The following is a 25,191-nucleotide window of genomic DNA, read 5'->3' on the forward strand; positions in this document are numbered from 1 at the left end:
AAAGGGCTGTGACAGGCAACGAGCCTTCTGTGGAAAATAGGGACCAAGCCAAGTCAGCAACACAGTACCCTTGCTTGGGATTCCAGCATGGACCCATCCATAAGGTTGTTAGTCCCTTTTCATAGTGGAAAAACTGCCAGAAGATTGTCCACATGCCACCTTGGATCTTTCATTGCTTAGATCTGTATAGCATTTTGTGGGGCTGTCTTTGGGGTCACAGGCTTTGACTCAGCTCAGGCACAGTGTTGGGGAGCAGGACAGCCTTGCAAATGGTTGTATGAGCACAGCTAGGGATGCAGGGTTGAGAAGGACTGGTTGGGAAGTACTTCTTTTCTTTATAGAATACAGTGTGTTGTGTGGCTGTGATACACTCTAGTTTCTGGTTTGGCTCTGGCACAGGTATTCCCTCTTGGAACCTATATCCTGAGCATAATTTTTTTGATGGAGGAGCATGTCTGCAACAGAGAATGTCAGTCTGCATTGGAGCACAAATCTATTTTTGTGCTTCCACACTGCTCCTGAAAAGGTTGGTTCATGCTGTGTGGTCAGCAGTGGATACAACAGCTGGAAGAGGAGGGTGTTGGAGATCAACAGTGCCCATGTAGTGAGATTTTTTTGTTTAATCCTTTTTTTTTTGAAGCTCTTCTGTATTATATAAAAGATTTTGTGGTTTGCTGGACACAGAGACAGACTGGAAGAATGACACCTCTGTACCTGCTAGGACATTCACTGGGATGTGGTAGAACCTAAAGTGTTCTCACATCAGGTATACTATGAGGAGATATTGGGGTATTTGGACTTACTGAAACTGGAGTTTCCTTTCTAAATTGTAAGAATGACTACTTGAAAATAAAGTGCTTTCAGACATGTTTGCTTAGGGAGCTTTTTACTTTTCTTTAAGGCTGTATGAATTCTGTGGTACTGGCTGTGCAGCAGTGCCATTTCATTCATGGGAGCATCCCACAGGTGTTCTAGCCAGGAATGTGAACCCATCTGGAGCTGAGCATGCCTGGAAGCCAGGTCTCCCACCTAGCTGGTGCTTTGTCTCAGAAAGTTGCAGATCTTGCTGCCAGCTGGGTTGGGATGGAGGAAACATCTTGTTATGCCCAGATGCAGAACTTGAAGCACCAAAAACGAGGAAGGGGTTTGGGGGTACAAGCAGCTGTTCAGTTTTGGTGGCTGAATCAATGGGGACATGTCTAAGTATGCTTTGCCTAAGACTTGGCACATGAGCTCTGCTTCAGTACTTTGCTTGTGAAAAAATTTTGTCTACACGTCTTACCCTGGCTGATAGGATCCGACAAGTGTACTTTGCACTGCTATCTCAGCACTTTAAATTTTTCCCACCCAGCTTAGCCAGACAGTGGTCTGTGTGGTCATTCCTTAATCTGTGCCAGTTTAATCACCTGTTACCTAATGCAGAAGGAGGTGCAGGCGGGTGTGTGACAAGCCCCTCCTTATACTCTAGTACAGGTCAGAGTTTGTGCAGTCTTAACTCCCAAGTGTTCTAGTCTTGCATTCTCTTAGGATCAAATGGTGAGCCAGGAGGTCATCACTGAGCTCTCTAGTGCCACACACTAATTGGAAACAGCATCACACCTTTCCCAAAAGCCACTGTACAGCACAACAACTCCATCAAGTCAGTGAGCTCTGAAGCTTCTGCAAGGGCATAACTTTGGGTCACAAGTCTGTTGGCTTGGTCATGGGATGACAGCTCATAGGTGGAGGTCAGCCAAACTCCATGAATCTTTGCAGATGTTTCCAGGACCCATCCAACTAGGAAGGTCGTGTTTTAATGTGCAGTGTGTTTGGCCAGGTCTTAAGATGTGGGACATGCTTAATTTATTTATAGAAAAGGTTTAGAATTTTTACCTTTCTATGCAAAGCAGTTATCAAATGCCTTGGTGTAACAACCAGCAGGTCACGCAACACTGGCATTTGCTTAATACCTGCAAGGTCGTCTTCACCCCTTTGCAACATCAGAAAAATGTACAGTAGCTGAGGAGTTAGTGCATCCTCTGGCAGTTATTCCTCTCATTCATCGCCTTCCCTGAGTGGTGAAATGCAGTTTCAGAGCTTGAGGTTCTGTACAATCCAGCCTTGGACAGCTGTGACTTTGGTGTAGACACCAGGGAAGTATGGCCTGGCACAGCCATAGCCCCAGCTTGTGATTCCTGCTAGAAACCACTTCCCTGAAGGTTCTTTACATGCCAGGGGCCCACCTGCATCACCCTGCAGAGAGAGGAAAAGGATCCATATCAAGCTACAAGCAGTGCAGTTCCCCCAGCTGTGAAATGTTCTTTCTCCCTGGGGTATGGGCATTTGCTGTCCTGTTCCCCACTTCCCCAGGAGCCCCATTCCAAGCTGGAGGACTGCTCAGTGATGTACCTGCATGAACAATCTGAACCTGGGGGTCTGGAACATAGAAGAGTGTGTTGAGAGGTACAGTGGGGTCACGGAACAGATTAATGCTTAGCATTACCTCTCTGTGTATTTCCCTGACCTGTCACAGGTTGGTGAGGCATACACAGCATGAGGTGTATGCAGGATGGACATGGATAAAAGCAGCAGCCAGCTGATGGATGGACAGACATCTGAGCTAGGGGAGGCAGGGCAGGGCCCTCCTGAGAGAATATAGTCTGCGGGCTTAGCATGAATTTGCTCTGTCCCAGCTGCAGCATTTGCTGCTCTTGCACTCACTGAGCAGCTGTCGACAGTGCCCTGCGGGAAACCAGCGCACAGCATCCTGCTGCTGATCTGGACAGGGTAGAACTTTTTGCAGGCCTGGTCTCCGATCATGTTGACTGCTGCTTTTTGCAGGTGCTTTGACATGAGACCTGAGGAGACAAATATTGCTGTTAGCTGGATAAGGAGCACATGAGAAACAACAGCATGTGAAGTGGGGTCTCTGTGGCCTTGCTTGCCAGAGGGAGAGACCTGCTCTGGGAAAGTCACCTGGTTCAGCAGAGCAAACTCTGGATGGTCCCTTGGGTGTATCGTTTGTCAGGCAGCATGGCTGACCAGACACAAATGATACTGGGTTGGTCCTTGTACTGCAGGAGCACAACTGGAGCAGCTGCTGTGGGGGTGGAGAGCACAGTGGCTGGCATGTAGAAAGCTTGGGAAAGCTTCAAGAGGGAAGAGGTGTAATAAAATGGAGGAGTACACTGCATGGTAGTTGGGAAGAAGATGATGGTGACACCAGGCCTTGCCCAGCTTGGCAAGTATATGCAGCATATGGCCTAGGATGGGAGTGTTTGAGATAGTGGTGTGGGAACTTAGATGTTTGGGCTTGCAGTGTTGCAGTGTAGGTGGTCAAGCATTGAGCTTGGCCATCATGATTGTGGGAGGGTCCCTTTTAGCCAGTACCTCCTTCCTTTGTGGAGCCCCAGCCTGTGATGAAGCATCTGGCCCCTTCACGGAAGATGTGAGAATTGTCTGGGAGACATATAGGTCTGATGGTGCTGCTGAACGTGACAGGTGTGCTCAGTTCCAGTAGTGCCACATCATAGTCTAGGCTGTAGACGTTGTAAAAAGGGTGTTTGTAGATACGAAATATTTTCTCCATTTTGCCATCGATGCCACTCAGGAAGGGTGTTCCTAGAAAGGCCACCCACATTTTGGGGTCACTGTAACTGCAGAAAGACAGCAAACCTGGCTGTTAGGAGCATAGCCTCACAAGGAGGGCCATTCCTCCACTTGCAGGGCTGGCCGCACCTTGGGAGGTCAGTCCCCCTGTCTCCAGAACAGTGGATGTACTCAGGCTTTTTTCCACCCATTCCTGTTCACACTTACCTGTAGGAGTATTTCTCTGATAGGGGGTGTGTGCTTCCTGTGGGACACAGCATGCCAGCCAGGTGCTGGACCACGAGGGAGGGGAAGGGCAGGTTGGCTGATGGGACTGAGGCAAGAACCAGCTGACTTAACTAGCTTATCTCAGACTTACATGTTAAAGCAGTGAGCTGCAGAGAGCAGCCACCGATCAGCAATGAGGACAGCCCCACACTTGTGCTCCTTCCGCTGAAGCCAGAGACTGACTTGCCAGGGCCATTCTCCTCGAGCCGCACTGCTGCCACCCACGATCTTGCTAAAGGCCAGAGCGGTTGTTGAGCCACAGTCTGGAACACATGAAGAAGCACCATGGTTTTCAGTAACCGTAAATGAAAGGAATTACTTCCTGTCTTCCTTAACCTGTGCTGTGGGACAGCCTTCTGGGGAAGCATGCACAGGACAGTAGGATGTGATGAATTCAGTTCACCCAGCTGAGGCGAGGCTTGACAGACAGGGTATATTTTGCAGACTTGTTATCCCATATCACACCTTCCAAGGATGTGGTATGCAAGGAGTGGGTATTTGGATGGACTGGCTCAGCTATCAAATGGCAAAAAATGTGCAGCCCAAAGTGCAGTCCCAGGGATGCCAAGATGCTTTCTGGGCTGCCATGTTGTGCAGCACTGTCTTGCCCACCTTGTGCTACCAGACTGATTGGCCAAAAGACCTGTGTGCTGGGAAATGTGTTCTAATGCCTGTAGCAGAGTAGAAGAGTCCACACTTTCTGGCAGTAAATTGGGATCCAGCTCATCCAGCTTTATCTTGTTTTAGGGTCTGGCAGAGCAAGTATGATCTGGACCCCAGTGGGCTGGCCTAGGTCCCCAGTGTCTGAGCCCAAGACAGCCAGTGTGAATACAGTGGGTACCACTGTGGAATCTGGGTCATGTAGATCACAGCTGACAGCAGCCATGGGCTACAGAAGAGCACTCACCACAGTTGTGCTCGTCGAAGCCGTTGCTGCAGTCCACAACACCATCACATTCAGGATTTTCTTTTCCAATACACACCTTGCTGGAACACTTGAAAGTGAGGCTGGTACAAGGCACCACTGGAAGGCAATAACCCATGACCTGCTCAGTACCCTCTGTGCTGGAGGCCTCCTGCTAACATGTCAGTGCATCAGTTACCAGTTTTACCTGGGGTTTGGGTAGGCTTGGCAGTCTTGGTCGTTCTCAGAGCTGTGGAGGTTTCACTCATGGTTGTACTAATTTTTGTCTCCAGGGTGGTTCTGTTGGCTGGACCTGCAGCCATTGTGCTGGGCTGGATAAAAATGGCTGTGGTGGAAGTTCTAGGGATGGCTGAACTGGGAGGGATGCTTGTACCACCACTGGGCAACTGGGAGATGGTGTCCAGGATCCAGTCTGTGAGTTTGGTAATTCTGGAATACACACCAGGTCTCATAGCCTGGGCACAACCAAATCCCCAGCTCACGATGCCAGCAAGATAAAACACTCCTGGGGTCACCTCACAAGCCAAGGGCCCACCTGAATCTCCCTGCAGAAGAAGCAAGGCAATGGCTGCTGAGTCCAATCACATCTGCCCCTCAGACACACCAGAAGGACTTAACTACCCCCAACTCTTCTTTCTCCAGCCTTGTGGACCTGTTTGCTGTCATGCAGTGTGTATGCAGGGCATGAGTGTGGAGAAGTTGAAGTTGGGGTCAGTGGCTCAACCTGTCAGCACATTTCTACAGCTGCCACCAACTGCCACTGATTCACTGCCACAGGAGGACAGCTGCTTCATCCAGGATTTGTCAGAGTGGGATGTTGGTTTAAGTAATTCTCAGCTTGATGGAGCTTTATTTACTTCTCTAAATCTCCAAAGTAGTGGGGTGGGGTTTTTTGTGCTCAAGTACATGTGAGTTAACACAGCTGGATTACAGTAGCTCAGTAAATATTTCACAAGGATCTGCTGAAGGCAGAGTTAGCCCAGCTTTCTAGAACAATCTACAGAGTAGACAAATCCCACACTTTTACCTGGCATGAGTCTACCATCCCCTCCATGAAGCCAGCACAGATCATTCGGTCAGTGAGGGAGAAGTTGTAGAGGAAGTTGCAGGTGTTCTGTTCTATGATGCCCACAGATGCTTTCTGCAGGATCTTGGGCTTGGTGTCTGCATGAAAACCACAGAATTAGTGACTGCAGCAGAGAGAAGGAGCTAGCTAATGGCTTTCTGACTGACTCAACACATATTTTGGGAAAACAGGCTCTAATCCCACATGGGAATTGAGTCCTATGTAACCTGTTTTCTCTGCAGCCCTGAAACTTGTGGCTCCCCCAAGGGTGCAGTTTCCTGTCTGTGCTAAGGATTCTGCACACAGTTTGTGTCCCATGCCCCTGAGAGTTCAGCTTCTTGTCAGCTGGACTTCTTTGGTATCACACGTGCCACTCTCAGGCCTTCTCCCTATAGTGGGATCTTTGCTTATGCTCATTGCTTGGAACATCTCTGTGACTGAGAGTGGCTGCTGTGGCTGACATCCCATCCTGAAAGAGCTGCAGAAGGCTCTGAGGCAAGTGCCTGGCACTTGCTTAGCACAGTAGAGCTACTGAGGGCAGTGCAGCAGACTTCTCCTGGTTTCCACCAAGCTGCTCTCTCTATTTTCTTCTTTGCTGGTGACTGCTAGGTAACTGTGGCTTAAGGTAGCGCTCTGTGTGCCTTTATTCTTGCTTATTCTTGTGTTTCTGTCAGTTCCTGACTGTCCCTGTTACTGACCCCTGTTCTATATGTTCCCAGGACTGTGAATCACAGTGGCACGGGCTTTGCTGCTCAGGGTATCACTGTGCCGAGGCAAATCAGCAGGTAATGCATTACTACTTACCATTCCCTTCCTGGAGGTCACCCCATCCAGAAATGAGGCATTTCTTGCCAACAGGAAACTTCTGCATGGCAAGTGGGAGGCACACGGGCTGTATGTATTTGTTGAAGACAAGAGGTCTTGCCAGTTCAAGTACAGCAATATCAAAGTCTAGAATCATGGGATTGAAGAGGGGATGTGGGATCACTCTTGTTACATTCACTTTCACTGCATTCTTGTCTGTTCCATTTATTGATGTTGTTCCCACATAGGCTTCAATCTCTTCTGGCATTGTCCTGCAAATATATAAACCTAAATGTACATACTCACACACTTATCCCTGGCATGAATTCTGACATTGAAATTAGAGACAGCTTTACATGATCAGCATGTAGCAGAGCAGCCCTGCTAAGTGAGGCCCAAAGAACTATTTCCAGCAGTGGCACCTGCTTCCTTTTGATTGTTTTCCACCAACTTTTGGTGATTATTTGGTATCTTAAAAAGGCAGTCAAAAGACATTCCCTAAACACTTTGTACCCTTCATTATTGTACAGTCCCATCAAACACTGCCTTCCCATTAGTTATTTTTTTTTCCCCAAGTCTAGTCTGATCTATTTTGTTGTGCTTGTTATGATGCTGTTCCACACCCTGCTCTTCCCTGAGCCTTGTGTACACATTCACACAGTGTTACTCTTGCCCTCCCTGTGATGTTGGAGCAGTTGGTGTGCTGTGCACTACCAGCAGCATCCCACTCATCTCCCTTGTTTCTTACTGCATTCCTGTGCTCATTAACTGCCCCGCCACAGGATTGCTGCTGTCAGGGCAATATCCACCTGTTTCTGACCTCTTGTTTTGAATTGCAACAGCTGATGGAGACTCATCCTCATTCACAGACAGACAGCACTGCTAGTTTTGCTGTGTACCTCATTTCACACTTGCCTACCTTGCATTTCACTTGCTTCTTTATTGCCCAGCTGTTTAATGCATGAAGTTGCCTTAAAATCCTTCAGAGTTAGTAACCCACCTTTTCTGCTTTCAGGAATTTATTCTTGACAAGCATTATCTTCTTGCTACCCACTTCTTTAGGCTATTTATAAACCTAGGCTTGGGTTATTGCAGTTTAACAGAACTATGCAGGATTGAACTGAGCATTTTCTCTTTATCAGCTGACCATATGTCTCTATTTCACATATTACGGACAATTTTGTAAGGTTACTTTATTAAAGAAACAATCTTGTGGCACTCCTCCTTCCACTCCTCTTAAATATGTTGTCCTTTCTCTTTGATTAGGCTGCTTTAACCTTTCTCTGCCTCATTCCAACCTCTCCACAAGCTTACTTTTGCCATGAATGTCTAGTTATAGCAAAAATTAATGTCCAACATGTGTTCTTGATTTCCATTTCTTGTCTGGATTTGGTTGCACAGCTCTGTGCCAGTGGGCAGGTGAGCTGGAGCAGGGACAGGGATGGGCTCTTACTCATTGAAGCAGTGAGCTGCTGACAGCAGCCAGCGGTCCCCAATGATGGTGGCTCCACAGAAATGTCTGGAGTCTTCTTTCAGGCTGACTTGCCAAGGGATCTCTCCTCTGGAAGCATCTGTTCCTCCCACAATCTTGCTAGGTTTAGAGAACCCGGGTCGTCCTCCGCACTCTGAACAAAAGTCAAAGCATGACTTGTGAGTATTCCTAGCAGAAGACAAGCAAAGAAAGACTTTGCTCTCTCTAACCAGTAAGCCTTAGCAGGGACAAGTTAGGCCTGAGGTGTAAGATATCTACCCAAGCCCTGCTGGCTGATAGTGGCAGTGCCTGATGGTGGCCGTTTACAGCTAGACTTTCACATAAACTGCTGTTCTGCATCTTGCTCTTGGCAAGTCATGAATCCTGGGCCTTTGTTGAAGGCAGAGTAATCAGTAGCTCCCTGCCTCTTAGCCTTGCCATTCCAGATAAAAAGTTTGTTCTAGATTTAGAAAAATACCCTTCATTTGCATCTCCTTGCAAAGCTGCTGGAAATGCTCCTTGGAGTGGAAAGGTCATCCTGCAGACATTTGCCCTCCTTCCCTTCAGGGATCATGGCTGCTGTGAAGGGGCAGCCGTCAGTTTTGAACTACTGAGAAGTCCTTAGGTGGCAAGCAAAAGTAAGTGATCAACAGGTTAAATATTGTCAGATGCTGCTGTGCTTTAGTGACCTGCCAGAGCAGACCAGTTACACAGCAAGATTACACAGTCACAAAAGCAAAGAAGTGTATGGAACTGCAGAGGTACTGAGTGACTTTGCCAAGTTGCTCTGGACTGAGCCAGGGCAGCCATATAGTGTCATTTGTGCCTTAGCACTTTGGCAAAGTTGTGTGAATCACCCTACAAAAAGTCAGCTTAGGTCAGCAGAGGACTGAACCTGATGTTTGGACCTGTACCTGCCACTCTGCCTGCCAAGGTGCACCCGCTGTGGGTGCTCATACCTTGTGGTCCTGCTGCAGTTGCTGGCCTGCTGGCAGCTGGGGCTGGTAAGGTGGTTGGGGTTGCTCTGGTGGTGGTGTTGACGTCTTCAGCGTTGACCATGTTACTGCTAGTCCTGAAGTGCATTGGAGGAACAGTACGGACTATGGAGGTAGGGAAGGCTGAAATAGCATCCAAGATCCAGTCTCTGAGTTTGGTAACACGTGTGTAAACCCCAGGCCGTCTGGCTTCAGCACATCCAATACCCCAGCTCACAATTCCCGCCAGAAAAAACCTGCCAGATGGTTCTTGGCAAACCAGAGGTCCACCAGAGTCACCCTGCAAGAGGAAGCAGATTATGAGCTCTCCCTGGGGATGCACTGAGCTTGCCCTGGCCAGCCTCAGCATCCGTCTACCAGGTAGGGTCTCTCTGTCCCTGTGTATCCTAACTCACTTCATATTTCTTCCAGCCTAGTGATGAGTGGAGCATCTCTGTGCTGGCCTTTGGGTGTCTCTCCATGTGGGCTGTCCTGCTGTTACACAGAAGCCTTGTGCCCTTTATATGCCATAAAATCAAATGACACAATCTGTAAAATCTAGGATTAAACATTTCTACTGCTTTAATAGTTTGTTAAACCTCATAAAGGTTAATCCTAGCAGCCTGTACACAGCCAGATGATGAGTGTTCATTGCCTGATACACAACCCAGGGAGACCACAGTAATGTTTACATAAGATTTTCTTGATATGGCCTATGGTTCCCTGGTCAGTTCTTGGTTATTGTGCAGTCCTGTAACTATCATGATGGCCTTGTAGTGTCTGTGAAGCTGGTAATGCCTTCTGAGGATGAGATTGCTCTAGCTCAGTGATTAATAACCAGATGAGTCACATTCATCACCCAACCTTGAATCTTCAATTCTTGGCCTCTTCTTTGGTATTTGTGCTGTATTTGATGCAGAAATACAAAGCACTACCACCAGAAAAATGCAGATTTGTTTAGCTGGTTTCTGTCGGTTTGAATGTTCCTGCCAAACCACAGAGACTGACCTGGAAATCACAGTCCTCCTCCAGCATCACAGTTCTCCTCTGTCCATAATGTCAAAGGCAGGCCTGGTTCCAGCTGACCACTTGCAGTTCCAGGATGGATAAAGGCTAACTAAAAAACCACTCTGTTGTTCACCAAAAACTGTTGTGTATGTTTGAGTTTCCAGATAGCCCTTTGGCTATCTGGATTTTTATCTGAAAACTGTGTGGAATATTGGTAGGGCCAGACTTGGTGACAGCTCAGGAAGATGAGAAAAGTAGTTAATTAGCTGAAAGAGCCCCTTAAACAACAGTGCCCTGCTCTAAGCAGTAGAGAACATATCCTCATTTGTGTCTTACACAGTCACTGATCTATGCTTGGGTCCAAGGCAGGACCTCAAACCTCAATGGGAAACAGTGAACATAGTGTCAGTTCTGCTTCTTGAAGTGTCACTAGATGCATACAGGGAGGGAAAAGCCTTATGCAGGCAGGTGTGGCATCTTCTCTGGGCAAAGCTTACCTGGCAGGAGTCAACTTTCCCCTCCAGGTAGCCAGCACACATCATCCTGTCTGTGAGGACATGGCTGTAGAGACTGGAACATAGGTTCTGATCTAACAGCTCCACTGTTGCTTTCTGCAGGAACTCGGGTTTCACCACTGAATGAGAAAATCACAATTGTGAGCTCAGTGCAGGAAGTCCTGCACAGGATCATCAGCTCAGCCCACCTCAGCTGGCCAGAGCAAGGTCCGAGTTCCCTTCCCTGATGCATTCTGCCCCACTCACACCCCACCATGTCTCCTCTGCTGCCTGCTATGCTTTGCTTACAGAAATCCTCCTTGAGGTAGCCCCAGCCAGAGATAAGGCACTTCTTGCTGGTGGGGAAGTGATGGCCAGCATCTGGCAGGCACACAGGCTGGATGTACTTAGTGAAGGTCACAGGTCTCTTCAGCTCCAGCACGGCCACATCATAGTCAGCTGTGTCAGCATTGTAAGAGGGGTGTGGGATGATCTGTGAAATGTCCATTTTCACTGCACTGCTGTCAGAGCCTCTGAGGGAGGTGGTTCCTGTGTAAGCTGCCCACATGGCTGGGTCCTGAAACCTAGGGGAGAGACAGTGGGGTCCATGTGAGCCTGCAGCCACAACATTGTCCTGCAAACCCAAGCTGCCTACTGCCCATCCTGCCATCCACTGCAGAAGTGATGGAAACTCCTCATTCTCCTTGTGGTGGGGCAGAGAGATGCAACGGGAGCTTGAGCAGATAGGGCAGCTTTTGGAACAGGTATGGAGGGTGAAAAGTGTTGTGACTGAAACTTACTCAGTAAAGCAGTGAGCAGCAGACACCAGCCACTTCTCTGTGAGGATTGCAGCACCACAAAAGTGCTCATTGTTCTCTCGAAGGCTGACTTGCCAGGGGAACTCCCCTCTGGATGCCTCTGAGCCTCCAACTATCCTGCTGGCAGTCTGCATGGCAGGGCGACTCCCACAGTCTGAAAGGGAGGAGAAAGTCAGTGCATCGGGATCTTGCTACTGCACCCCAGCAACATGCTCTTGGGGGCAAGTGGGAAAAGCTGCTTCAGCTTTGTGTGTACTCTTGGCATATGCTCAAGCAGCAGGGTGGTACTTGGGATGTCACAGAGCAGCCTTTAACCTGCAAGCTTGGAAAGAGCACTGCAAAGCATTGGGCCATCACAGCATCCTCCCTGAAACTTTTCTAGAGCAGGAAGCTGTAGAGCAGCATCCTGACTAGTTTGATGAGCTTAGCTACTGCCTTGTGATAAGCTTCCAGCAGCTCGTGGACATGTGGCTCTTGTCCATTGTGCCAGCCCACCAGGAAGGTAGATGTTGTCACGGCCCTTGTCACCATCACTGATGGGACCAAGGTGTTTCCAGGGCAGTGTCCCTCATCCCAGTGCAGCCATTTACTATTGGCTTGAAAAGTCATGTCATATCCTTGGCTGTCTTCAAAGCCTGAGAGCCACTGGTGTCCCGCCTCCAAGATCTCCAGCAGTGGGTGCAGCCGGCCTCTATGTGCAGGAGACCTGCTGTGGGAGATTCAGCACAGCTCCCTCCATCAGAGGCATCAGGCAGCCTGTTTGGCTCTCACATTCAGGGCTTTATTTTCACATACTGGATCTTGGAGCAAGTGACTGCCTGTGTTCCAAGGGCAGCTCCCTGGGGATAGTGAGGCTTGAGCCACTCATGTCCTCTGCAGTCCACACAGCAACTCTCCCCTGGCTTCCCCAAGGGCAACCACCACTGTATCCTTGTCCTTCTGCTCCCTGGCTGCCCCAGAGTCCCTGCATGGTGCTGGGAGCAGAGCTGCAGCTTGTTTTGAGCTTGCAAGCCCCTGGGCCACCAGGTTATGAACAAGATGGGGCCCAAGCCTGTATCTATCTAGGCTGCTGGTGTGGAAGAGGAGAAGGAGGCTGCAGAGTGCAGGTGATTCTTCCTGCTGCCTGGCTCTTACCTGATTTCAGTCCAGGTCTGTGGGAAGAAACTTTGTTGGAACCTGGGACAAAGAGGAAGAAATCAGGATCAGCAAGGGCAGGGCAGCCCAGCCTCAGGTCCTGGACTGGGGCTGCCACAGCCTTTGCTGCATCTTCCTTTCCTGCCTGGTGATCTCTTTGCCCACCCGTGGCCAGTGTGAGGCAGAGTCCAGGTCCCTGCTGGGGACCTGTGCTCAGCCACAAGGCAGTGGAGAAGCAGTGCCCTACTGCCCTGCAGGCTTTGGGGTGACTCTACATACAGAGAGAAATTCCCAAAAGCTGTGGCAGTGAGCTGCCTCTCAGAAGCAGACTGGGGCTGAAGCTATGCAACGCTGTTTGCCTAGAAGACAAGGGCACTCTCAGCACCTTCCATTTGGGCAGCACAAGGCTCCTGGAGATCCAGGGGTCCTGCCCATTATGGCAGAGGGTGCAGAGGGAGCTGCAGAGGACCTCATACTTTCTTGTTTCCCAGGCTTATGGTTTTTTTTTAATTGGCTGGACCTGAAGTCCTACAGTCACATGCAACTCCACAGTCACATAAGAAAAGGAGAATTTCTTGTCAGGTGGTTTCAGAGAGTAATTAAACTATGAGAATTAGCATATATGAGCTGTAGTTATTGCTACAGGTCTGAGGTCTGCCGAAGGGTTGCTGTGCACAAGCAGGAACAGATAACCCAGCCATTAACCTCCTGGAGCTTCATTCCCTGTCCCTCAGACTGATTCCAGGTGCTGAAAGAAAAGCCAAAGCAGTTGCAATTTATACTTTAGGTTCTGTTGTTCTCAACCTGCTCTTTCAGTGCAGAGCAGCTGGACAGTATTATTAGTGTTGGTGGAGTATCTGGGGATCCCATAAATGTCTCTTAAGCTGACAAGATCTAGGCTGGTTTCTGCTGCTGTCTGGTGAAGCTAGAGCAGCTGGGAGCCAGGCAGATCATTTTATCAGTTTGCTGGGTGCCTGCCAGCACCCCAATTTCTAGCACTGCTTCTAGGCATGAAGCCTTGACTGGATATCCAGAGCTAAAACCTTGCACCAGTTTGGCTGAAACTAATGGTAGCTTAGCTGTGGCAGTAGGCTGGCAGAAGCCCCAACACAGGGCACCCTGCTCTGCCTGGCTGGTAGTGGCAGGAGGGTCATACCTGTGAGAGAAACTGAGGAGATGGTCCCATAGGCAGCCAGGGACAAACCCTGCTTGTGCAGGGCAGCCGCCAGCCCATGTCTGAAAGCTTCCTCCTCCAAGGTAGAGCTGAGGGGCTGGGAATCCCGGGGGATGAAGAGGAGGCGGAAATGGACGATCACACTGGAGTTTCCATTCCTACTGGGAGACAGAGAATTAAGGGGGACCTTGGCTCCATGATCAGTACAAGGGTCAGGTTCATGTGCTAGCTGTCTACAGGGAACTCAAAGGAAACATTTTATTCTTAATATTTGATTCTTAATAACTTAAGGTTTCTCTGGAGATGGGCTCTGGGTTGAAGTGGTCATTTGAATTTTTTTCCCTTTGGCCCAAAGCTGTAGTTGAACAAAATTGTTTTCCTCTGCCTTTCTCACTGCATTTTGAAATAAAAAAATCCAGAACATTGTTGCAATCCCAGATGAAAATCCAGCCTTGACCAAAAACCAGTTTCTCTTTGCATTAGTTTTAAACAAGAGCACAGGTGTGAATTCACCTTCATGCTGAGGCTTGTCAGAATGCTCTGAAACATGAGCTGCAGGGTCTGCAGAGGGTTTGCCTACACTCACCTGTAGCCCAGGATGGTGCAACCGGTGCAGCTCCAGTTTAGCTGGGAGTCTTGGAGACTGGACAGAAACTGCAAAGCAAAGAGTGATGGTTACACACTTACTGGACCTCAAGGAGGTGGCAAGAGATGATGCCTGGGATTTTGCTGGATTGTGGAGCTGTTGATGTATGGTCTCTTGTCTCTGTAAGCAAAAGCACCCATGTCCAGCTCATATGTAAACTTTTTCCCACCCTGGCTTTTAGGGCATGAGGTAGTACATCTTTTTCTTTATGCAAGGAATAGGCTTTAACACAAATTTCCCACTTCATGAATGTCTCTCAGGGCCCTGAGAGGGCTTCTCAAAGTGCAGTTCAGCCCCACAGTGTACCCTGCTGATGTTTAAGAATTCCTAGTTTTCCTCCTACCCTTGGCATAGAAATTCTGCTGGTGCTACCACTGCAGTATTTCACAAGTGTTTTTCCAGAAGGCCCAGATCAACTCACCAGCCTCTCAAGAGCAGGCGTCAGCACCCTGTAGTAGTCTGAGTTCTCCATCTGTAAGCTGCTATTGAACGTGATTCCTTGCAGCTCCACTGTGTGCTCAAAGCTGGCCTCTTCCGTGGAATGACAGGCTGCCAGAAGGGGAAGGTGTCTGTCAGAGGCAGCTTTCCTCACAGCTTTGCAACATGAATATCATCATGTCCTTCAAAACCCCCTGTTTTTAGCAGCTTGACTGTCCCTGCGCATCCCAGCTGCCTCGGGGTTGCCCCATAACGGGACTGGGGTACTCTGCACATTTGCAGTAATAGCATTTTGTACTGAACTTGTTTGAACTTGAAAACAGTGGACTTTTGTCAAACCTGAGACAGAAATTCATGAACAGATGAGTATAGCCTGGCAACCTGAAACTGGCCCTATCCTTGCAGGAACAGGGAAGGTTCTGCTGGGTACTGAAGCCACCTCAGAAACTGTAACTGTACAGGTGGCGTGTCACTCATGTCATGCTGGGGTCCTCACTGGGTGCTGGCCTGAGGTGGCATCTGGCTATAGGGCAGCTGAAGCAGCAGGAGAGAGGTGGAAGAGGGAGGGAGATGGTGGCCATGCTCTGGAGTGGGACAGCAAAACAGGCAATGCTCAGTGGCTGCAAGTGGTTGTGACAGGAAATGGCAGAAGCAGCAAGGTACAAGGTACAGTGCAAAAAAATTCAGAGTCACAGAGAGAGATTACAGGACAGAATCATAGAATCATGGAATTGTTTAGGTTGGAAAAGACCTCTGAGATCATTGAGTCCAATCATTTCACCAGCACTGCCAAGGCCACCATTAATCCATGTCCCCTAATGCCACATCTACATGTTTCTTAAATCACTTAAATTGCAGGCATGGAGATTCCACCACTGCTCTGGGCAACCTGTGCCAGGTCTGGACAGCCCATTCAGTGAACAAATTTTCATAATCTTCAATCTTAAACTCCTGTGGGCCACCTTGAAGCCTTTTCTTTCCTATCCTTGTTCCCTGGGAGCAGAGCCCGACACCCACCTGGCTGCACCCTCCTGTCAGAGAGTTGTGCAGAGCCAGAAGGTTTCTCCTGAGCCTCCTCTTCTCCAGACTGAGACCCCCAAGCTCCCTCAGTTGCTTCTGGTGCTTCAGCCCCTTCCCCAGCTCTGTTCCCTTCTATGGACACGTTCCAGCCCCTCAATGTCTTTCTTTTAATGAGATTTTCTGAAACTGAGCTCTGGATTTGAGGTGGGGCCTTACCAGTGCCCAGCACAGAGGGACAGTCACTGCCCTGATCCTGATGGCTACACTATTGCTTCAGCAGATCAACATCCCACCCAGCTTGGGTTGTCTGTGAACTGACTGAGGGTGCCCTTGGTCCCCACTGAGAAAGATATTTAACAGGGCTGGCTTCAAAGTGGCCTTGAGGAACACCACTGGTCACCAGCTGGATGTGACTCCATTCACTACCACTCTCTGGGCCTGGTCATCCTGCTAGAGCACACCCATCCAAGCCACGAGCAGCCAGTTGCTCGAAGAAAATGTTTATGGGAAATGGTGTCAAAGTCTTTACTGCAGTTGAGGTAGACCAGATTCAGACCCTTTCCCTCATCCATTAGGCATCTTGTCATAGAAGGACGTCAGATTGGTCAAGCAGGAAAGGAATAGAGCATATGTATCAGGAGACACTGAAGATAAAGTGCTCCAAAGTCACATATTGAGAACATGAGCTGACTACAGCCCTTGTAGTTTTTGTGCATTGTGCAGAAAGGCGTCTGTATTTTGTTCTCAGTAGGAGGCTTTTTGCTATAAGCAGTGCAGACCACTTCTCTTTTGGAGCAGATAAACTGAAAGAATGTACCTGGCTGCACACTCACCCAGCAGGATCCCCAGGCAGAGGGCTGTTGCACTGCCTGCCACGGCAGCAGCAGCAGTTACCTTCCAGCAGCAAGCTCCCAGCCTCCTCCTCTGGGTGCCTTGCCCTGGCTTTATCTGGTCCATGCTTTCTGAGCAGCTCTACAGATGGGCTCTGTGGTTAAAAAGGAGGAAAATGACAAGAGTGGAATGAAATCTGTCATGCCAGCTAAGGTTTCCCCAGGAGCATCATTGTCTGCTTCTGCTGGACCATTCCAACCTGGCTGTGGAAGTCTTGGCATTAGACTACTTATATCCCCAAGGTGCATGTTATATGGATTAAAACTCTTTAACTAATAAACCTCAGCCTGTAGTTGTTCATGAGGCAGATTCCAGGATGAGGTTTCATGTATGAAATGCTGGGTTCCAGGACAGCTTAGATGAATGGAGACGAGAGATCTCTGCAGGCTGCTCTTGGGATATCAGGTTTATTAGGGATGGAGAAAGCTCCTGCCTCGAGCTGCCAGACACAGCACGTGGTGAGGCGTGAGGTGATGGGGAGGGGAAAGACAAGAGGATGCTCTAGGAGAGGGTGGAGGTCCTATGAGGGGGAAGATCCAAGAGAGGGTCTGGCCCCTCGGAGACCCCTTCTCAGGGGGCTTCAAGGTGGACTGGAACAAGGCTTGGGCCAATGGGGTTACAGGCACTTGGTGTTTTAGGGGTTACAGGTGTGGGGTGAACTGTACATTTTGGGGGGTGAGATGGAACAGTCCACTTGGCTTTTGGACCTATCTGTAGGTATTGTCCAACCAGTAGGGGGGATTGTTTTCATCCTGGCTGTACTATTGTGACCGTTTCATATAGCCCAATGCTATTCCACATTCTTTGCAGGAATTCTGGAGGAATTATAAAATCACAGTGGGTGATTTTCCCCCCTCCCCAACCCCCCACCCCCCAATTTACAGCATTTAGCAGAAAGCTCCCAATGCCTAGTAATGCAGAGCAATCAATATGTCCTTTCCTTACAGCTTTGCTGCTACCCTGATGAGCAGATTCTCCTTCCCTGTGGCCAGCATTAGCACTGGTGCTTCCAGTATTTTGCCCCAAGTGGTCCTGTACCAGAAGCAAAGTCCCTTCATGTCACCTTTTCTGCCTCCACATTTTCCTTTGCTTGACTGGTTTCAGTATGTCAGTGTTTTTCATACACTGAAGATGCTCAGATGGGATATGGTGTCCCAAGTGTGTATTCAAAAATGCCAAAAATAGAAATAATATCTCTCTTGCTTTTTTTTTTTCTTCTGCACTCTTGCTAGTACAAGCCAGACTATATCTGGCCTTTATTTGCACATCATCAACAATTGTGTATAACTAGGAATGAAATCAGCCTATAATATACATAGTTATAACATCATTCAGACAAGTTAGTATCTGCAACAAGAGATACTGATGAGACAAGGAGGGGCACTGATTTCCTGTGGTCTTAATATTTCTCCCTCATAGGCATGAAGAAGATGTATAATGCTGCTGTTCAAACTGGCAGGTTGAAGTAGTCTCAGACAATTTGTGTGGTCAGAGTGGAAATCCACAGAAGTCCATTCCTCTTGGCCAAGGGTCCAGAGCTCCTCAGCTGCAGAGTGAATTTTCTGAGGATTTAGCCTCTAACTGTTGGGAAACTCAGATTTACAGGAGACACCAGAAAAGCCTAGGCAAGGCACAATCACCTCTCAAACTTACTCTGTCTTGATATTGACAGTGTCAAGAGTACAAAGCCCACACAGCTCTTCCCTCTTCAGTTCCGAAGTCTGTCCTGCCGAGGGACATCTCACCTGGTCACTTCCTATCCTCTCTGTGCTGTGAGAGGCTGGGCAGCCACAGAAGCAATTCCCCACCACTGTAAATCAGACTGGCACTTCAGAGAAGCTGCAGAGGAACAGCCTTTTCTAATGTAAATGCATCCAGCAATGAAAGGAAGAGGGGAGGAAAGGGACACAGGGAGAAGCAGCTCCCTGTTTCAGAAGAGCTTTTCAGTGTTTTCCAAGAGGCGTCAGCAGCTCTTTAAACCGAAGCTTCTAGATAAGAGATTTTAGAAGGTCACTTCTTTGTGAGGCAGCAGACAGAGAAAGGGGAGAGGGAGAGTCTGTCCAAGATGCCTCTTTTTTTCTAGCAGACATCCAAATATTCTTTTTCAGCTGTAACTGAGCCTGGCAGAGATTGGCACTGTGGCCCCCAGGTTCTGCTAACAATATCTCTGTTTGACAATTCAGCTCTGACTAAGGGGGGACAAGCAGGGAACCTTTTTTCCAGTGGTCCTTGTGGCCTGAATACATACAGATGAGGAATCTCTCCTTCCCTCTTTTGGTAGGTTTTGGAGTCACTGTCCCTCTGGCTGTGTGCTGAATGTGAGCACTCAGAAATCTAGTTCAAGTGTGCTGACCAGTGCAACAGTGGACTTCAGTGGACCTCAAAGGTAGGACAGATGCATCTGAGGGAAAAAATAAAGATTGCGGACAAAACTGGCTCTGGCTTATTGGGGTTTTTTTTGACAATACAATCTTAGTTGCATGTAAAAGTCATACTACAATAAAAGGTACTTGGAACCCTAGAAAAAAGTTTGTATTAGTGATTGCAGAGGCATTTTTACTGGAAAATAGACTATTTAGAGAAACGTTCTACTTCTCAAAACTTGTCTTTGCTCTCCCTTTAAGCATAAGGAAAGTTTATTTTCTTTTGGTGTCAGTGGTGTGAGTTAAAAAATAATTAAAAGGACATGTAAATGGAAAGGCCATTTTGCAATAGCAAAATAGAGATTACAATTTCTTTTTTCTGAAAGATAAAAAGGATCATCTATAAATGCATAGTGGCAAGAAGCTATAGGCAGTGAAAAATATTGTGACATAAAATCAGATGAGTGAAAAGTAGATTTTGTTAGTGGGGTAGAAATTTGTAGAGTATTAACAGTCATGAGTTTCCAATAGGAATACTGAGATGCAAAAGGACATTTATGGGTTTTTTGTCAGCTTATAAATTCTGAGTGGTTATAAAATATATGCCCTTGTAAGCAGGGCTAAGAGAGTCCCCACACCAGGGGGGGTCTCTCTTCTGTTGCATTTTAGCAGAGAAGGCATGTCTGATGTGCAGCACAGAATCAGTAAGAGCTGTCCTGCAGACTGTCACCGTCTCTGGTTGTCCCTGAGGATCTGCCACAGTGCAGGGAGTTGGCTACCACCCCTGGTCTGCTGCTGTTTGCCAGCCCAGGGTTTGTTTTCTCCACAGAAGTCTGAATTTTTCTCTAGGGCAGCCTTGAGTAATTCCATAGGATTTCCTTGGAAGATGACTTTTATTTCTCAGATAGTTCAAGTGTGGAAATTGTAAAATATAAAGTGATATTGTAAAAATATTCCTTTACCCGATTAGCTAAACTGTCATTAACACCCACTCTTCTCATCAAAGATGACAAGTAGCACACGTGTGTGTGTGTGTGTGTGTGTGTGTGTGTGTGTGTGTGTGTGTGTTATAGTGTGTGTATGTATGTGTGAAACCTTGTGAGTGTGATTTCACATGTGTGTGTGAATGTGTGACTGTGTGTGTGTGTGAATGAGTGTGTGTGTGATAGTGTGTGCATGTGTGTGTGAAACCTTGTGTGAGTGTGATTTCACATGTGTGTGTGTGTGTGACCTCACGTGTGTGTGAGATCTCGTGTGTCTATGTGCATGCACAGTGTGTGTGAGAACAGGCATGTGCATGTTGGGGGAATATCACCTGCAGGAGCAGCAGAGGGACAAGGCAGGGCCCCAAGAGAAGCACCCTGGTTGTTTGCCCGTGTGCTGCCCACAGCCCCAGCCTCGCTGGGGCAGGTGTCTCTCCAGCTCAGGTGATCCCACACACACCTGCAGGACTGGCCCAGTCCCCAGCACAAATTGCGCTGGCTCCTGTTTTCATCTAGAAACTATCTTCTTGTGAAATGCCACAGCTCCTGAGTCTAAAGCACAGTGCTGACCTCCCAGTACTGTGCTGGTGGCTGCCGAGCAAAGGGGCTGCTTTTCTTCATTCACCTCCACATACCCTGGCCTTCTTTCTTCCACTGCTTCGTACTTCTCTTCCTTCACCTCACTGTGTCTTCGCCGTCATGTTTTCACCTCCTGAGGCCTTCTCTTCTGCCTTCCTAGCCTTCTCCAGTCTCTCTCTCATCAGAACAGGAGTGTTTACACGCCTGTCTTGCACTGCACTGCCCCAGGCTTCCTCCTGCTTTTCTCCAGCTTCTCCCATTCCCAGTCTGCCAGCCCCTGCCGGCAGCTCTTGACCATGGGGACACAAGGTGAGGTGCCCTGCTCTGAACTGTTGGCCAGAGGAAAGAAAGACAGGAAAGAAATAGTAGTAGTCGTGTTTTCAAAAGTCAACTTAATTTACACATAACAAATGCAAGGAAACCCTGATGTCCCTCGAGGGACAATGCAAGAAAACCACTCCCCCATCCCCACACAATCCCCTTGATGGTGAGTCTGGGCTGCTCTGGGGTCTTTGTGCTGCATTTCTGTATTCTAGCATGGTTGGTTTCTCCCGCACTGTGTTGATAAAGGGCAGCCAATATGCTGCAACCATTTGAATAACCAAGTGTTAATGGAATATTTGCTTCATCCCATAATGGGGTAGTGTGGCTTTAGCACAGCAATATGGTGTCTACTGAGCCTTCAGACACAGGTTGTAAAACTGTCTCATTGTGACCTGTAAATCCTCACCCAGACAGAGCCTTTGCAAAATGATGGCGCAGGTATGAAAAACAAAGCCACTTGCTCAAGGCAGACCACAAGCTCAGCAGCAGATCTGCCTGCAGCCTCAGCAAGTAATGAGTCTGTGGCCAAAGGCAAGTAAAGGACTATTGATTTTATCACCAAGATAAGACTTGTGGCACTTCAGAGGGGGAATACAGCAGAAGCCGGATATTTCTCCAGAAGGAGGTACCCCAAAATCAGAAAGCAGACTCCAATATGCCTCACTTGGCAGGTTCACCATCCAAAATCACAGCTGCCAAGACAATAAACCTTTGGTGACATATATATTTACACCAAAGCACGAGCCTTAGCAGGAGAGAAGACACTCATTTGCTGTAAGTGAGATGAGAAGCATGACCACAGGAGATAAGAGATGTGGGTGTGCTAACAGATCTGCTGGCAGAGCAAGGTGGTGGGAACAGCCAACCTCAAACATCTCTGTTAAAATGGGTCAAGCCTAGTGATTTTATCCTTACAGCTAGGAATTTAGTTGTATTGAAATGAAGCTCAGAACTTGTGTCAGGAGGTACTGAGAACGGTAGAACACTTTTGTAGGGGAGTGGATTTATAACCAGTGGTATTTATTGGGTGGTGGTGCAGTGCGAGGTCATGTTGGTCTGGAGAAGCCAAAAACTGTGTGCCAGTTCCTCCTTATGGCTCACTCTCTGAGTGAAGCCATAGAAGAGAGTGTTGGAATTTATCCCCTTAAACCTTCTGATGAGATAATCTTACATGAAAAAAAGCCTATGCAGAGACAGCAGCAGCTGGTCAAACAGATCAGAGGACAGAGCTCTCAGCATCAGAGGCAAACATGACCAGCAGACACAGGCTTGGCTACATGGTCTTTTGTTCTGTGTGACATGAGCTTCACCTACCACAACATTGGTTCCCTTGATCAGTCAACACAGCATTTCTCTAATCCTTTTTACTTTAACCCATCTCCAGTTTCTGTAATGGATGTATTGAGCATATCCACATTCCCATATGTCTGCAGGTTAACATTTAGAAGTGGTTGTGCAGCATTTAAAAGGCTAAACCCTACTTTCAAGCGGAAAGAAACTCTTGTCATTTAAGAGAGTGCAGATTGAGCTGAGGACACCTCTTATTATTAAGGTGAGTGGAAAGCCCTGACACTGCAAGCTCCCAGATCATGCAAGTGAGCAGATCTGAAAGCTCCTGCCACTCACAGCCACAGAGCAGTGCCACATCAGCAATGAGGATCCCTGCTCACCTGCAGCACTCATGGAGATGCATCTGGTTCAGCTGTAGTCCTGCTCCCAGCAAGCCAAATGATACTGTGCTGGCCTTGTTTATTGTCCCTACAAATGTCTCTCAATTTACAAGTAAGAAGATCCTCTCCCTGCCTGCCAGCTCAGCAGTCTCAGCTGGGGCATGACAGACAAGCTGAGCTCCCCAGTGCTGGTATTATCACGGGTAACAAAGGCTCTAACATCACTTCCACCTTGGAGACACTCAGTCCTGAGCTCTCTCTCTGGTAACAAAGTTCTGGGCAGATTTGTACCTGCAATTACTTCTTAAACTTGTAGCCATGGATTACACAATAAAATAAAGGTAGCCTTGCCCCCCTTACCCCCCCTTCCTCCTCCCCCCCCCCCCCAACTCCACAACTGTGCTGGCTTGAAAACTCAGCACAGATAGTAAATACTGAATACACATAGGGAGTATCCAGTAAACCAGGAAGTCCATGTTTGTCTGTTACTTTCCACAATAGGAGCACTATATAATTTGATCCTTTTCAGTTCATGAACGGCCAAGAAAAACTCACATGCTTAACTCGTGGCATTTCCTTCATGGACATTCACTCACCTCCCTTGAACACTGCCTAGCCCAGTGCAGAGGGTGTGCGAGAAACCTTGGTGCCAATGAAGCTGATGGACATATTGGGACCAGAGGCTCTTGGAGGAACAGGGGCTAAAGTAGAGGTCTTCATTTTGCAAATAATCACATTTTATTCTTTCTTACCAGCTGACATACATTAGAAGGAATGTATAAAGTACATTTTTACCTAGCTTCAGCTGTTGTTATTTATTGTCAGGTAGGCATTAGTGTTCATAGATAGGAAACCTCTAAGCTACCCTGAAATCAGTTACTTGCAATGCATGCTCCCTCAAAGGAAGAATTCACACAGAGAAACCAGCAAGTGATGAACGATATCAGTCAAGCAGTGCACTCACAGCCCCGGAGTCAATTGGAGGCCTCAGAGCGAAACTCTCCGTGTACCGACACGGGGCAGCGGCACATGCTGAGCTGCAGCACGGCGCTGCGTGCCCATGCACAGCGCGGCCAGCGCGGCCGCGGGACGCGCAGCTGCTCCGCTCACAGGGACCTCCCTTGCAGCATCGGGCAGCATCAGCGGCTGTGCCGGAGCTCTTGGCAGGGCAGCCTCAGGGCTGGAAGACAAGTGGGTGTGAAGCAGCGTGACTCTCAAGCCCTTCCCTTCAGCCATGGGAACAAAGAACCATCCAGCTACAGAAACATTTATTTAAGCTCAAATTATGGTGCTATTATAAGCCCATAGAGGTTGTTTATAAGAGTTTGTCCCATGCCTAGGTCGAAGCTGCTCGCTGTCACGGCTGTTTCACTCTTGTATTTCCTACATTGATAATATTGATTTTTTTTCAGCATTTAGGTCAAAGTTGCACTTTTTGTTTTCCATTAAGTACCCTGAGTTTTCTTTCTAGAATATTTCCTAATTTGTTATAGCTTTCAAATAATATAGACCGTTCTCTCTATTTGGATTCCAAAGTGTTTAAGTAACTAAGATATTTCTCTTAACTAGTACTTTCAGAGAAGAGGGTGAGGGTCTAGAGGTCGCTGAATCACATTAGAGTTACATGGGATCGAAAAGCACTCCAGCTTGACTGAAAATCTGCGGGTGCAGGCAGCAAACCTGTGTGACCCTGATGGAGAAGCAATGAGGGAGAACAGAAGGATGTGGTGAAGAAGGAGGAGAAGGAGGAGGTAGAAAAAAGAGGAGGAGGAGGAGGAGGACTGCCCGAGCCCCAGCCAGGCAGGAGGGATCGCGCTGGGCGGTGGGACCGCGGGGCGAGGAGCATCCAGGGGTGGATGCAGCTGTCGGGAAAGGTGCAGGTTTTTGTCTTCCCATCCGAGCCAACAAAGCCCGGCACCTTGAATTAAGTAAAAATGGCTCCTAAGAAGGAGCAGGGACTCACCTGCTTTGCTTTTCCCGTTGCCGCCAAGTGCCTTCCCCGGCAGCTCACCCGGCCCGGGCTGCGGGGAGCTGGCGGGGGCGGTGGGAGGCACTGGGGGAATTCGCTGCGGAGCTTAAAGGCGCAGGCTGAGCGACAGGAACGGTTCAGCCTGAAGAGCTGGTTTGTGCTTTCACTGAATTTTGGAATTAAGCAATTTCCCCCCCCAGCTTCCCCCCCCCCCCCCCCCCCCCCGCCCCCCGCTCGCTCTCCAGCTGCCTGCGTTGGGAACGGGATCATTGATGCCCAGCTCCTGCCTCTCCCCAGTCACGAGACATTCCTGCAGTTCGCTGTCAGCTCCCATTCTCTCCAGCAGCAGGACCTAAAGGAAAAGAGCTGCCTGAAGTGGGGTGGTTCATACCTGCAGCACTGAATTTCCCCCCATCACCAGAACTCGCAGCCTCCACACTGGGGATGATCTCTTAACCAGCAGTGGCCCAAGCACACAGAAACCATAAAGGGAGCTGTATTCCCAAAAAACCCCTACTAATTTCATCAGTCAGACATCCATAGTCCTTCCAGTTCATACTGTATTTATCATCCTTATCATCCTAT

At 48.4% G+C, this 25,191-nt stretch overlaps 1 protein-coding gene and 1 long non-coding RNA gene across 2 annotated transcripts; one reads left to right on the forward strand and one right to left on the reverse strand.

The window, feature by feature from the left end:
* Positions 1-1,825: 1,825 nt before the first annotated feature.
* On the reverse strand, positions 1,826-16,952 carry TMPRSS9 (transmembrane serine protease 9). Its single transcript, XM_021528265.3, has 18 exons — positions 16,661-16,952; positions 14,791-14,918; positions 14,310-14,377; positions 13,706-13,881; positions 12,550-12,591; positions 11,398-11,569; positions 10,907-11,181; positions 10,601-10,737; positions 9,081-9,396; positions 8,104-8,275; positions 6,651-6,922; positions 5,808-5,944; positions 4,968-5,325; positions 4,763-4,879; positions 3,947-4,118; positions 3,370-3,635; positions 2,701-2,837; positions 1,826-2,232 (listed from the first exon to the last, which is right to left on the reverse strand). Exons 1-18 carry the CDS (start codon positions 16,782-16,784, stop codon positions 2,071-2,073), a joined length of 3,231 nt encoding a protein of 1,076 aa, XP_021383940.2. The 5' UTR covers positions 16,785-16,952; the 3' UTR covers positions 1,826-2,070.
* Positions 6,478-19,153, forward strand: LOC116184527 (uncharacterized). The gene is made up of 2 exons (XR_004149283.1): positions 6,478-6,631; positions 19,000-19,153. It is a non-coding gene; the product is annotated as an uncharacterized LOC116184527 (long non-coding RNA).
* Positions 19,154-25,191: the final 6,038 nt, after the last annotated feature.

The sequence above is a fragment of the Lonchura striata genome, chromosome 28 (genome assembly GCF_046129695.1).
Source record: "Lonchura striata isolate bLonStr1 chromosome 28, bLonStr1.mat, whole genome shotgun sequence".
NCBI lineage: Eukaryota > Metazoa > Chordata > Aves > Passeriformes > Estrildidae > Lonchura > Lonchura striata.